General features: G+C 40.8%; 1 protein-coding gene across 6 annotated transcripts in view; it reads left to right on the top strand.

Moving 5' to 3' along the window:
- Positions 1-14,238, top strand: part of UBAP2 (ubiquitin associated protein 2) — a 122,285-nt gene that overhangs the window by 92,504 nt on the left and 15,543 nt on the right. For all 6 annotated transcript variants that reach the window (XR_008375651.1, XM_053570416.1, XM_053570445.1 and 3 more), the window contains 5 exons: positions 970-1,183; positions 4,976-5,250; positions 5,874-6,043; positions 8,691-8,904; positions 13,622-13,661. Coding sequence is in view for 5 of the 6 variants with exons in the window: in XM_053570416.1 (XP_053426391.1) it covers positions 970-1,183; positions 4,976-5,250; positions 5,874-6,043; positions 8,691-8,904; positions 13,622-13,661 (913 nt within the window). In the remaining variant the exon portion in view is untranslated. The remainder of the gene's footprint in view (positions 1-969; positions 1,184-4,975; positions 5,251-5,873; positions 6,044-8,690; positions 8,905-13,621; positions 13,662-14,238) is intronic.

Raw genomic sequence — 14,238 nt, forward strand, 5'->3', positions numbered from 1 at the left:
ATTTACAGCCTGAGCTAGAGGAAGACCCTGCTTCTACTAAAAATAGAAAAATTAGCTGAGCGCAGTGGCATGTGCCTATAGTCCCAGTAACGTGGGTGGCTGAGAAGTAAGTAGTATTTAATGGCAACCTTGTGACATCACTTTTTTGTTTTTGTTTTTTTTTGAGACAGGATCTTGTGCTGTTGCTCAAGCTGGAGTACAGTAGTGCTGGTGCTGTCATAGCTCACTGTAATCTGAAACTGCTGGGCTCAGGTGGTCCTCTTTCCTCAGCCTCCCAAGTAGCCAAGACTGTATGCACACACCACCATATCTGGCTCATTCTTTCTTATTTTTTTATTGAAACCAGTTCTCCCCATGCTGCCCAGGCTGGTCACAAGCTCATGGTCTCAATCTTGCTTCCTCATCTTCCCAAAGTACTGGGACTACAGGCATTAGCTACTGATACCACTTTTTTAAAAAATCAATTCATGGCAAATACTCCTCCATCCCATTAATTGCTCATGTCAGAATCCAGAAGGATTGTTGGATTTATTTAGTCAGTTCTTATCATACTATTTTCATGGAGTATTTTCTAAGGATAGTCTGCCTAATTCATGTGTTCTTAGTTATGGGTTTTAAAATACTTGGTGTGTTTTGTTTTATTTTATTTATTTATTTTTTGAGACAGAGTCTCACTGTGTTGCCCTCGGTAGAGTGCTGTGGCATCACAGCTCACAGCAACCTCAAACTCTTGGGCTTAAGTGATTCTCTTGCCTCAGCTTCCCAAGTAGCTGGGACTACAGGCGCCTGCCACAATGCCTGGCTATTTTTTTGTTGCAGCTGTCATTGTTTAGCCTGGCCACCAGCCTTGGTGCATGTCGCTGGCTCAGTAACCACTATGCTACAGGCACTGAGCCACTTGGTGTGTTTTAAAGCCTGGGTGAGAAATTCTGTATTGCTGAGGATTTGTTCTTTTATCTCCCTTTAAAGTCATCTGTACTTGGATCAGGATTTGGAGAGCTTACATCATCAAAAATGGTGAACATCACCAGTTCCCATATTTTGGAGCAGTTGAAAGCTCCAAGTTTGAGCCAATTTACTACCACCTCAAGTTCACAGAAGAATAGTACGAGTCCCCCTGCAAGTACTACTTCTTGGGACCTCAAGCCCTCAGCATCCCAGTCCTCCGTCCTCAGTCATTTTGGTAAGTATGTGTATTTTGGTATTGGTTTGCCGCTTTGTAGAGCATCTAAACATCAGCAGAGTATGTTGACTTGTGAACTTGACCATAAAGATGTAGAACTTGACCATGATGCTAGGGGCTACACAAGTCAAAACAAGTTGGCATTTTTGAACTTGGGATATGGAACTTGACCTAAAAGATATTTCTTTTTAGTAGAATTGTTGTAGATTTCTAAATTAAATGTCTTCCTTTTGTCATATAACATCTGTATTTGTTGCTGTTATGTTATTAGTAATAGTACTTGTAGTATCTGCCTTAAAGAGATGTGCAAAAGTATGGTAGAAGCATGCAAATATGACTATTTAACGCTTTGCGTACATGCATCAACAGAATTTTGTGAGCTCTATTAGAATAGGGTGGTGATGATAGTAAGTGGAACGTGGATAACATTTTAAATCCCATCTTCTGTGATGCTATCTTATTATAACATTTGCATGTATCCACCATGGTTTGGTCAAGTTTTATCTTCTGTGTTTTGTATTTTAATGGTGCCATGTCTAAGGTGGACGTTTTCTAAACTAAACTCTCACAGAAATTAATGACATTAAACCACTATTCCCTCAGTGTTCATATGCCACTCTGTATTAAGGAATAGCAATTCTGTTTAATCATAGACTTGGTTATGTGGGCTGGTTTATGTTTAGAACATTTTTAGAGACAGAAAAGCATTTTTTTATGCTTAATGAGATAGCTTACTGTCTTGCAAGTAGTTAAGACTAGTTTGAGGTTTGAGGTGATATCTACCAGGGAAACTCGTTAGAGTGTCGGCACGTAGGGGTTTTTGCTATTGTAGAGATAGGGTTTTGCTATGTTGCCTAGGCTTACTGGAGAGTAAATTTTTTTTTTTGAGACAGTCTCACTATGTCACCCTCAGTCTTGGGCTTAAGTGATTTTCTTACCTCAGCCTTCCAAGTAGCGGGACTACAGGCGACTGCCACAATGCCTGGCTATTTTTTTGGTTATACTTGTCCTTGTTATTTGGCAGGCCTGGGCGGCGGTTCGAACCCGCCAACTCTGGTCTATGTGTCTGGTGCCATAGCTGCTGGGCTACAGGGTCCGAGCCAGATTTTTTTTTGAGACAGAGTCTCACTATGTCACCTTTTGGTAGAGTGCCGTGGTGTCACAGCTCACTGCAACTTCAAACTCTTGGGCTTAAGCAATTCTCTTGCCTCAGCCTCCCAAGTAGCTAGGAATACAGGTACCCGCCACAATGCCTGGCTAATTTTTTGTTGCTGTTGTCATTGTTGTTTAGCTGGCCCAGGCCAGATTCGAACCTGCCACCCTCGATGTATATGGCTAGCACTGTAACTGCTATGCTATGGTTGCCAAGCCTGGAGAGTGGATTTTGAGCAGAAACCTCATTCTAGGCACAGTGAATCACTCTTACTGTGTTGGCACCTTTTGTGTACTATGTTATTGCACCCTTTGGATCAACACTTGGTTTAACTTTTAAGCAGAGCTTTTTGATAGCAGTTGTAGACCTCCTATGTTAATTTTTTTCTGCATATTTACCAATGAGTGATAGGGGTTTTTAGATATAAGCATGCCATTCCCATATTCTTTATAAAGCCTGTCTTTATGGTATATGTCTCTAATATCAAGTTGAAAACTGGATATGCCACCTTTTAAAAATTAAGTTCTATTGGAAGTCAGCCAGAGAGTCCAAAATCTGGCTATATTCAATCCCCAATTGTTAACAGATTGCCTTTGAAGGCATAAAATATGTGCTCTCTGGCCCTGTACAGAAACGAATTTCTGACCTCTGTTCTATGATAAGGGTGGCTTTTCAAATTAGTGGTTCATTGCAATTAAGTATGTTTGGAAATTGAAGTTGTATCCCAGTGCCAAGTGCCAAAATGGTCAAGTAGTTCAATAGTGAATCTAGAACAGTGGTAGAAAAACCTATAAGAATTTTCATACACTCTATGTGTACGGGTTACCTTTCTATGGTATGACAGAAAACACCAGAACCAGCATTGCTTGTGATGCTGACTAAAACAATAAATAAATAAAATAAAGAAAAAGCAAGGCGGCGCCTGTGGCTCAGTCCGTAAGGCGCCGGCCCCATATACCCAGGGTGGCGGGTTCAAACCCAGCCCCGGCCAAACTGCAACCAAAAAATAGCCGGGCGTTGTGGTGGGCGCCTGTAGTCCCAGCTGCTCGGGAGGTTGAGGCAAGAGAATCGCTTAAGCCTAGGAGTTGGAGGTTGCTGTGAGCTGTGTGATGCCACGGCACTCTACCGAGGGCCATAAAGTGAGACTTTGTCTCTACAAAAAAAAAAAAAAAGAAAGAAAGAAAAAGCAAAAACCAAATCAAAATGCAAACAATATAAAAATTTTGAAAATATCATCATAGATAAAAGAATTAATATCCTTAATATAAAAGGAGTAACTTAAAGCAGATCAGCAACTGGGTTAAAAAAACAATGATCAATAGTTATGAACAAAGTCCATAGGAAAAGAACACTAAAGTATATAAAATGATACTTAAGCAAAGTTATATCATTTTAGACTTCATTTTTTAAATACTATTTTTTCCAAAGAAGGAATGAAAATTTGATATTAGAGCTGTTAAAAAAGGGTATATTGTATCTGTGGATAGCAGTTTTATAGTATTTATCAAAATTGAAAATGTATTTATTTACCGTGTGAGCCAGCATCTCTTTTCCAGCAATTGATACTAGGGATATACTTGCACTTGAACCAAATGTCTTATATACAAATATATTCATTTGTGGTGGGGTGCGGTGGCTCACACCTGTAATCCTAGCACTTGGGAGGCTGAAGTAGGTGGATTGTCTGAGCTCACAAGTTTGAGACCAGCCTGAGCCAGACCTCATCTCTAAAAATAGCCAGGCATTGTGGGGGTGGGGCGCCTGTAAGTCCCAGCTACTTGGGAGGCTAAGGCAAGAGAATCCCTTGAGCCTAAGAGTTTGAGGTTGCTGTGAGCTATGACGCCATGGAATGCTGAGGCAACAAAGTAAGACTCTGTCCCCCTCCCCCCAAAAAAATACATATATATATGTGTGTGTGTGTTCATTTTTTTTTTTTAGTAGCAAGAGATTAGAAAAAACCTACAAGTCTATTAATAATACAGTGTTGATTTTATAAAGTATAAAGTGATACCTATTTGCACTGGATTTCTAGGTAGTCATAAAAAATGAGTGTATAGCTCTTTGCATGTTAATGTGGAACGATCTCTGAAAATTAAGTGGTTTGTGAAAAAGATAAAAGTGTGTGTGTATGTATATGTCTGTATTTTGATAAAGAGTATCTTTGGAGATACACAGAAAACTGTGTACATTGTTTGCCTTGTAAAAATAAAGGTATGGGGTGGAGGGGTGATTTATATTCCTCATATACATTCCTATACCTTTTGGATTTTGTAACGTCTCCTGTATTCTGTAGTTACATAGAAGGTCCATAAAACAAAAAAATATACTTTGCTGTTAGCTAATGGCCAGGTATATATAGTACTTAGATACTGTGCTTACCCACTCTTTTGGCTTTAGCATGAACCACATCATCTCTCTTGATACTAAACAAAGTACAAACCTATTGGAGCAACTTTTCCCTTTATCATAAGCCGGATATTACACCTTATTTTTTATATGTCACTTAAATTTAGTTACAAGATGATTTTGGAGAAGGAAATGGAACCTGTCATGATCAGTGATAGTGGAAGAGGAAGTTTTAAGCCCTTGTACACAAATAATTAATCATTGTTTACTTTTTTTGGTTGCATATTTCATAGACTTTAAATCTCAGCCTGAGCCATCCCCTGTGCTTAGCCAGTTGAGCCAGCGACAGCAGCATCAGACCCAGACAGTCACTGTACCTCCTCCTGGTTTGGAGTCCTTTCCTTCCCAGGCAAAACTTCGAGAATCAGCACCTGGAGACAGTAACTCCACTGTGAACAAACTTTTGCAGCTACCCAGCATGACCATTGACAACATCACTGCGTCTGCCCACCCACCACAGCCCAAACACATGAAACTTTCTAAGCGGCGGATACCTCCTGCATCTAAGGTGGGCATTCCATTGTGAAGTCACAGTCTCAAATGTGGATTTATTTTAACATTTAGCTCGAGTAGTGATATTAAGTCTCAGAAACTGTGATGTAGTGTTTTTTAAGCACATAGTTCACTGCTTTTTGAGGATTTAGCCATTTTTGAATGACTGGACTAATATTAGAGGGAATGAATGGATTTGTGTTGAGAGCCAGTAACCCTTCATTCAAATACATGCTCAGAGAATCTGTTCTTGTGAATTTTGCTGTATCTCATGTTGGAAGATGCATGGTTCCTTGACCAGGTAATGGTTTTATTGTGGTGTGTCCCTGAAAATGGAGTAGTCAGCTTAGTGCCCACTCTTCCCTCATCATCTACTCAGCAGCACCTTCCTATCTCCAGTGGTCTAAGAAGCAGGAGGTGACATTAACACTGACTCTGTTAACTTTTAAATTGTCTTTTGCTTATCTCCCTTTACTTGCTTTTTAAAAAAGTCTTACTCCCTTTTTCTTTTTATCTCTCACTGCTTTTCCATTCCATTGTTGCCTGGGAAACCCTGTTGCTTATTTGGCTCTGTTGTTATAGGCTCTTGTGACTTGGAGTCTGATCTCTGTTCCTGACATGACAGCTTTGCTTTTTCAGATTCCAGTTTCTGCAGTGGAAATGCCTGGTTCAGCAGATGTCACAGGATTAAACATTCAGTTTGGAGCTCTGGAATTTGGATCAGAACCCTCGCTCTCTGAATTTGGATCCACGCCAACCAGTGAAAATAGTAATCAGACACCCATCAGCTTATATTCAAAGGCTTTAAGGTACACAACTTCCCACTTCTCTGGTTTTGCCTGAGTTTAGTATTTTGTTACAGAAAAATATAGAGCCTAAGAAATGGTAGAGACAGTGTATCCTGTAGTAAAAGGTTTTTGTACAGGTGTTACCAATGTTTAATTCCAAACCTTTTCTTCCATTGTCCCCAAAAGAAACCCTATATCTGTCACAGACATCCCCAGTTTATTTCTTGCCCTGTCCTTGGCACCCTCCCTGGATTTGCCTATCGTGGACATTTCTTATAACTATAGCAAGCAACATGTGGCTTTTTGTGCCTGGCTTTTATTTAACATAAGCTTTTCAATATTGTACATATTCTTTTTTTTCTTTTTGAGACAGAGTCTCACTTTGTCACCTTTGGTAGAGTGCTATGGCATCATAGCTCACAGCAACCGCAAACTTTTGGGCGCAAGTGATTCTCTTGCCTCAGCCTCCCGAGTAGCTGGAACTATAGGTGCCCATTACAACAACCAGCTATTTTTAGAAACCAGGTTTTGCTCTGGCTCAGGCTGGTCTTGAACCTGTGAGCTCAGGCAGTGAGCTCAGAACCTGTGACCGCCGCAGCCTCCCAGACTGCCAGGATTACAGGTGTGAGCCTCCGCACCTGGCCTGTACATATCCTGTTTGTTACCAGTTGTTTCTTTGTACTGATATACATTTTGTTTATCCATTAGTTGATGGACATTTAGATTATTTACTCTCTCTTTTTTTTTTTTTTTTGAGACATAGTCTTGTTATGTTGCCTTCTGTAGAGTGCTGTGGCGTCACAGCTCACTGCAACCTCAAACTCTTGGACTTAGGCGATTCTCTTGCCTCAGCCACCCAAGTAGCTGGGACTATAGGTGCCTGCCACAATGCTCAGCTAGTTTTTGGTTGCAATTGTCATTGTTCAGCAGGCCTGGGCCAGGCTCGAACCTGCCACCTTTGGTGCATGTGGCCAGTGCCCTACTCTCTGAGCTGCAGGTGCCGAGCTTGTTTTCTCTTTTTGACTGTAATGAATCATGCTGCTGTGCTTGTTTGGTTTCAAGGTTTATGTGGTTATAGTCCTTTTGGATGTATAACTGCAAATAGAATTTTTGGATCATATTGTAACTCTTAACCATTTAAGAAATTGCAGCATTTTACGTCCCAACCAGTAATCTTAAAGGGATCCAATTATCTCCACATTTCAGCCTCAGTAATTTACCTTTGATGGACTGTTTTATAAGTAGAAAATCTTGTTTTTAGAGTTTTAAAAAATTTATTAGTTTTTCCACATTCCAGAGGCAAAACCTGATGTTTTTTGTTCTTGCTTTATTATTGATTGATTAATTGATCCAGTCTCACATTGTCTCTTGGGCTAGAGTGCAGTGGTGTCATCATAGCTCACCGCAACCTCAAACTCCTAGGCTCAGGCAGTCTTGTCTCAGCCTCCAGAGCAGCTGAAAGTACAGGTGCTTTCCACCACACAGGATCTCCCTGTGTTGCTTAGGCTGGTCCAAAACTCCTGGCCTCAAGCGATTCTCCTGCCTCTGCCTCTCAGAGTGCTAGGATTCTCCCATCTCCTGCTCTTTAGGCTAGGTATGAATTACCATGCCTGGCTATGTTCTCTTTTCAATGTTGATCTCACATACCTGGATTTGCTAAAGAATCTTAAGTATGGGCTCGGCGCCTGTACTACAGTGGTTATGGTGCCAGCCACATACACTGAGGCTGGGTTCTAAACTGGCCCGGACCAGCTGAACAGCAATGACAACTGCAACAAGAAAATAGCCGGGCATTGTGGTGGGTGCCTGTAGTCCCAGCGACTTCAGAGGCTGAGGCAAAGGAATCACTTAAGCCCAATACTCTAACCAGGGTGACAGCTTGAGACTCTTGTCTCAAAAAAAAAAAAAAAAGAGGCTCTGTGCCTGTGGCTCAAGCGGCTAAGGCGCCAGCCACATACACCTGAGCTGGCGCATTCTAATCCAGCCCGGGCCTGCCAAACAACAATGGCAGCTGCAAACAAAAAATGACCGGGTGTTGTGGTGGGCGCCTGTGGTCCCAGCTACTTGGGAGGCAGAGGCAGGAGAATCGCTTGAGCTTAGGAGTTGGAGGTTGCTGTGAGCCGTGATGCCACGGCATTCTACCCAGGGCGACAGCTTGAGGCTCTGTCTCAAAAAAAAAACAGAAGAAAAGAATCTTAAGTATTCTTAAGGATATCTTCCTGCCTTTCAATTAAATTAGGGTTTTGTTTGGGGGTAGGAATTGCTGTTCTTTTAAGATTGTTAAAGAATGTAGTACTATAAATTTGTAGTTACATGCTTCTTAAATATAATATGATACCAGCCTAAGAGTGAGACCCTGTCTCTCCAAAAAAAAAAAAAAAAATAGAAAAATTAGCTGGACATGGTGGCATACACCTGTAGTCTCAGCTACGGGGGAGGCTGAGGCAGGAGGATGCCACTGCACTCTAGCCCGGACCAGCTGAACTAACCCAGGCGACAGAAGGAGACCTGTTGCAGAAATCAATCTATCAAGTAACGTTGTTCTGCATGGTCAGTGCTAAAAAAATAAATAAAAACATAGACTGTGCCAGTAAATTGAAGTAGTTCTATTTTATGAAGCTATGTGAAGTGACATAAATTTACATCTATTACCTTTTACTCCTTTTAGTGAGCCTTTGAATACCTCTTTACCTGTGACCAGTGCAGTACAGAACTCAACCTATACAACTTCAGTTATTACCTCTTCTAGTTTGACCAGCTCATCCCTGAGCTCTACTAGTCCAGTAACAACGTCCTCCTCCTATGACCAGAATTCTGTGCATAACAGGATCACGTACCAAAGCGCTGTGAGTCCTTCTGAGTCAGCTCCGGGAACTATCATGGTAAATGTTTTGGGTTTCTTCTTTAAGGCCATCTTATTTGGAAGTTAGTGGTTGGTTTAGTAAGTTATGCTTTTTGGATAAAAGAGTTTACTTTAGAAGTTGGCTGATCTTTTGAGTGGAGTCTTTGCAATTCCTTGAATGTGGATATAGTGGGCATATACGTGGATGGATCTGTAGGCACACAGGATTTGTGGAGAAATCCAGGCCTCCATGTACCATAAGCATTTTGGCTGTGGTACTGGGTGCTTTTACATGGTTTAATTCTGCCCACCTTTCTGAGTATTCCTGAACTTATCCTTTTTCTTTATTAATTTATTTTCCTTAAGTGTACTTGCTATTATAGCACTGTTAGCTGTTGTTGTGTTGAAATTATGTATTTTTCACCTAGTTTTCGTTAAAAATACTACACTGTAGATAAACCAGATATTTTTCTCATATCCCGCCTCCGTTTTTAATCATTTTTTGTAGAAACAGTTTCCCCATGTTACCCAGGCTAATCTTGACTTCCTGGGCTCAAACAATCCTTCCACTTTATTGTCCTTTTAACATCTGTGAAAGGTGTTCCTTTTTTTTACTGTTTTGGTTTTTTCTTTTTGAAAGAATCTTTGTTGCCCCAGGCCAGAGCACAGTGGTGTCATAGCTCACAGCTACCTAACACTCCTGGGCTCAAGTGATCTCCCAAGTAGCTGGGACTATAGGCACCTACAACAACACCTGGCTGATTATTCTATTTGTTAGTAGAGCAGGCGTCTTCAAACTTTTAAACAGGGGGCCAGTTCACTGTCCCTCAGACCGTTGGAAGGCCGGACTATAGTTTAAAAAAAAAACTGAACAAATTCCTATGCACACTGCACACATCTTGTTTTGAAGTAAAAAAACAAAACGGGAACAAACACAATCACACCGCCTCATGTGGCCCACGGGCCACAGTTTGAGGACCCCTGGGCTAAAGGGATTCTCCTGCCTCAGCTTTCCAGGTGGCTGGGACTACAGGTGCCCACCATGAAGCCCACCTAAATTTTCTATTTTTTGTAGAGACAGGGTTTCCCTCTTGCTCAGGCTGGTCCTGAAAACCTGACCTCCAGCAATCCTCTGCTTAGGCTTCCCATAGTGCTAGAATTTTAGGTACAAGCCAGCTCTCCCAGCCCACTATTCTTGATGGAGTAAATTGATGACTGATACTCATCAGTGTCAACAGTCAGAGGATAACTATGATCTTGTATGGATTCCTCAGGGAATATTCTTCCAATCTCTGTCTTATAGGGCATATCTTTATCCATTAGTGTTCTGAGTCCCTAATGGGAAGAGAAAGCTGGCCTCATATTTACTCACTTTGTCTACATTGACTAGATCCATCTGTTTTTTATAGTACCTTAGCCTAGCCATGTGTTGCCCTCTTGATGATGTGTAGAGCCTGTGGTAGAAGCTGGGAAGAGGAAATCATCTTGCTGTGCAGAGGAGGAAGGCATTCTGGGACTGTGCAGTCCTCCTGCACTTAGCATTATGTCCATCCCTACTTCCAAAGTTAGTTGGTATAAATCAATGCTAAAGTGTTTGGTATGGTTCTTTGAAGATACAAATGATATAAATTGGGCTGTTCTCTGATCTTCCATACTACTGGCTTATAGGATTTTGGCTTTCTTTTCTTTTCTTTTCTTTTTTTTTTTTTTTTTTATTGTTGGGGATTCATTGAGGGTATAATAAGCCAGTTACACTGATTGCAATTGTTAGGTGAAGTCCCTCTTGCAATCATGTCTTGCCCCCATAAAGTGTGACACACACTAATTTTTTCTTTTCTTTTCTTCTTTCTTTTTTTGAGAAAGAATCTCACTGTGTCACCCTCGGTAGAGGGTCGTGGCCTCACAGCAACCTCAAACTCTTGGCCTTAAGCAATTCTCTTGCCTAAGCCTTCTGAGTAGCTGGGACTGCAGGTGCCCATCACAATGCCTGGCTATTTTTTGGTTGCAGTTGTCATTGTTGTTTAGCAGGTCTGGGCCAGACTCTAACCCACCAGGCTTGGTGTATGTGGCTGGTGCCCTACTCACTGAGCCATGGGCATCAAGCCGGATTGGGCTTTTCTAAGTTAGCTGAGTCATTGCCATCTTTTCTAGAATAAATAAATAAATAAATTAATTAATTAATTATTTTTGAGACAGAGTATCATTCTGTCGCCCCGGTGTTGAATGTCATGATGTTGTCAGAGCTCACACCAACTTCAGTCTTTTTAGCTCAAGGGATCCTCTTGCTTCAGCCTCCAAAGTAGCTCAAACTTTAGCTAGTTTTTGTTTTTAGTAGAGAAGAGGTCTGGCTCTTGCTTAGGTTGGTCTTGAACTTTTGAGTTCAAGCTATCCACCTGCCTCATCTTCTCAGAGTGCTAGGATTATAGGAATGAGTCACCATGCCTGGCCAGTTACTGTCTTCTATATGCTTTCTACATGCTGGAAATCTCTTACTATCATTTTTTTACATATTGTTTTGAGTTTACTCATTTAACAACAAAAAACCACATATTCTTTAACACAAAGTATTATTCTGTAATTGCCAATACGGCAACCACTAGCCATATGTGGCTATTTAAACCTTTAACATTAAGTGAACAATTAAACACTCAATTCCTTAGACACTAGCCACACTGTAAATCCTTATTAGCTAGATAATGGTTTGTGCCTACAGTCTGGGACATTGGGACATAGAATATGTCCATTATTACAAAAAGTTCTCTTGGACAGTGTTGGTCTTTTCTGTTTCTGTGACATAAATCAGACCATATTCTATCCAAGTGTCCATCCCTGTCATCTGTAGGACACTTCAATCCCTCTTCTAACTTGACTTCCCACTCTGCTTGCTCAGCTCATTGTTCTCCTCATTCTTTCTTAGTTAATTGATTTCGATTTCTTCTCTAGATTTATGATCTGTCTTGACTGTTCTTTGCTTTTGTTCCTGCCTTTCTTTTGCCTAGAATTTTCCTCAACCTAAATAATATGGCCCTCTGCTGTGTCAGTTTGTTCATTGTTTGAAATGATTTTCAAGGTCGAATGGAATGTTCTTCAGTGTTTGGTGTTATGCCTGCAAAAGAGGTGATCTCACTTTGTTGCCCAGGCTGGACTGTAACTTTCAGTAGGGAGCGGATCTTAGTTTATATTGAGGGAAAAGACTAGACTGTTGATTATCCTCTACCTATATTTATATATTTAGTGAGGTATGTTGTCTTTCCCCTTCCCTGATCAAAATATTTTTCCTTTAGTTTTTTTCCCCTAGTAGTTCTATTAGCTGTATTTCTTTCTTTCCTTTTTTCTTTTCTTGTTTTATTTTCTTTCTGTTTTCTCACTCCTCTCTCTTCTTTCCCCTCCTCTTCCCTTTCCCTTTTCTTTTGCTTTTCATTCCCTCTCCTTTACCTTCCTTTTTCTTCCCTTCCTTCTTTCTCCTTTTTCTTCTTTTCTTTTGGAGACAGGGTCTCACTCTGACGCCAGATTATAGTGCAGTGGTACAACCATAGCTCACTGTAGTCTTGAACTTCTGGGCTCAAGCGATCATCCATCCTTCTGCAGCCTCCCAAATTGCTCAGATTACAGACATGTGCCATTGGATCCAGTCAGTTTGTACTTTTCCTTTTTTTTTTTTTTTTTGAGACAGAGGCTTGCTGTGTCACCCTCGGTAGAGTGCCGTTGTGTCAGAGCTCATAGCAACCTCAAACTCCTGGGCTTAAGTGATTCTCTTGCCTCAGCCTCCCAAGTAGCTGGGACTACAGGTGCCTGCCACAACGCCCAGCTATTTTTTGGTTGTAGTTATCATTGTTGTTTAGCAGATCTGGGCCAGGCTCTGCCCACCAGGCTCCAGGTTATGTGGCCGAGGCGCAAAGCCCAGTTTGTACTTTTGATGGCTCCAAGCCACATTTCCTTTGCTCAGGCTGTGGAGGCAAAAGTGATTTTTTTCTGAGGATTCTTTTTCTTGGGAGTTAATCCCATAGAAATATCTTATGGTTGGCTCGGCGCCTGCAGCTCAGTGGTTGGGGTGCCAGCCACATACACCGGAGAGTAGAAAGAGTTGGGAGGTTGCTGTGAACAGTGACACCACAGCACTCTACCGAGGGCGACAAAGTGAGACTCTGTCTCAAAAAAAAAAAAGAAAGAAAGAAATATCTTACGGTTGGCTCTAACTAGTTGTTTTCAGTTTTTGGTGCTGCCATACTTTCTAATCTATTCTCTATCCACCTATATCAGAAAAGCCAGGTTTCAAAGAGGTACCTCTTTTTTTTTGAGAACCATGTTGCTAGTAATATAAAATATGATAACTCCTGATAGAGAAATTACTTTTTTTTTTTTTTGTGATTTGGAAAGATTTGCTTGAGTAGGACTCAGTAGAACTTGCATAAGATATGAAGGCGTTTGGTACTTTTAACTGTAATGGGACTTTGTGTTCTTCTTATATTTGGACTTTTTAGTAATTGTTTTAGGAATGTTTTATTGCTTCTTATGATTTGGGTCTTATGTTGTATCCTTGTTATTTTCCCAAATAACAAATCTTGTTTTCAGAAATGGAAATTCTGTGGGTTTTATTAGAATTTGTTTTATTGCCTCTCCTTTAGAGGCAATTTAGAAATAGAGTGAAACAGATCATTGTCTCTTGATTATCTGTATTTCATGTGCTTGGTTCAGAATCCCAGTAGAAAGTCTTTCAGGTAATCATTTGATTTTACTTTCTCTTCTGTTCCTTATAGAATGGACATGGAGGTGGTCGAAGTCAGCAGACGCTAGACAGTAAGTATGTCGGTTAACTATTCTCACCCTGACTTTTGGAAGCTAAAGAGAGAAAGAGTATAGTTAATGTGATGCGGAAAACATTAATTGGCCAATGGCTCATTCTCCAAAATAGCCCTTTTACATTTTTTTCTGATAACTGCTTCTTATCCATCATTGGAACAGAGAGAAGCCACGTTCAAAGGTTAAGTGAAACCAAGTCCTTTCTTTGCTTGGAAGGATTAAGAAGCTCAACTAGAGATTCCTATGGAAATATGTGAAAACTGGTGGTATTAGTAGAAATGTCAAAGTTACAGCAAGAAGGAGGTGATAGTCTCATGTTCTTACTCCAATCAGACTGTACTCTAAGTGCAATGTGGAGTATGCATTTAAAAAAGATGACACGGGTTCTAGGCTGCTGAAAGGGCTGTTACGCCAATAATATGATGAAGTTTTAAAGCAAAAAATTATTGTCCTAGTTGGTTAGGAAGAGAGATAAAATATTCAGTGTGGATGTTTGGGTGAAAAATGAGCACCCCCCTTAACTCAGCACCTATAGCTCAGTGAGTTGGGTGCCGGCCACATACACCAAGGCTGG

The sequence above is a fragment of the Nycticebus coucang genome, chromosome 2 (genome assembly GCF_027406575.1).
Source record: "Nycticebus coucang isolate mNycCou1 chromosome 2, mNycCou1.pri, whole genome shotgun sequence".
Taxonomy (NCBI): domain Eukaryota; kingdom Metazoa; phylum Chordata; class Mammalia; order Primates; family Lorisidae; genus Nycticebus; species Nycticebus coucang.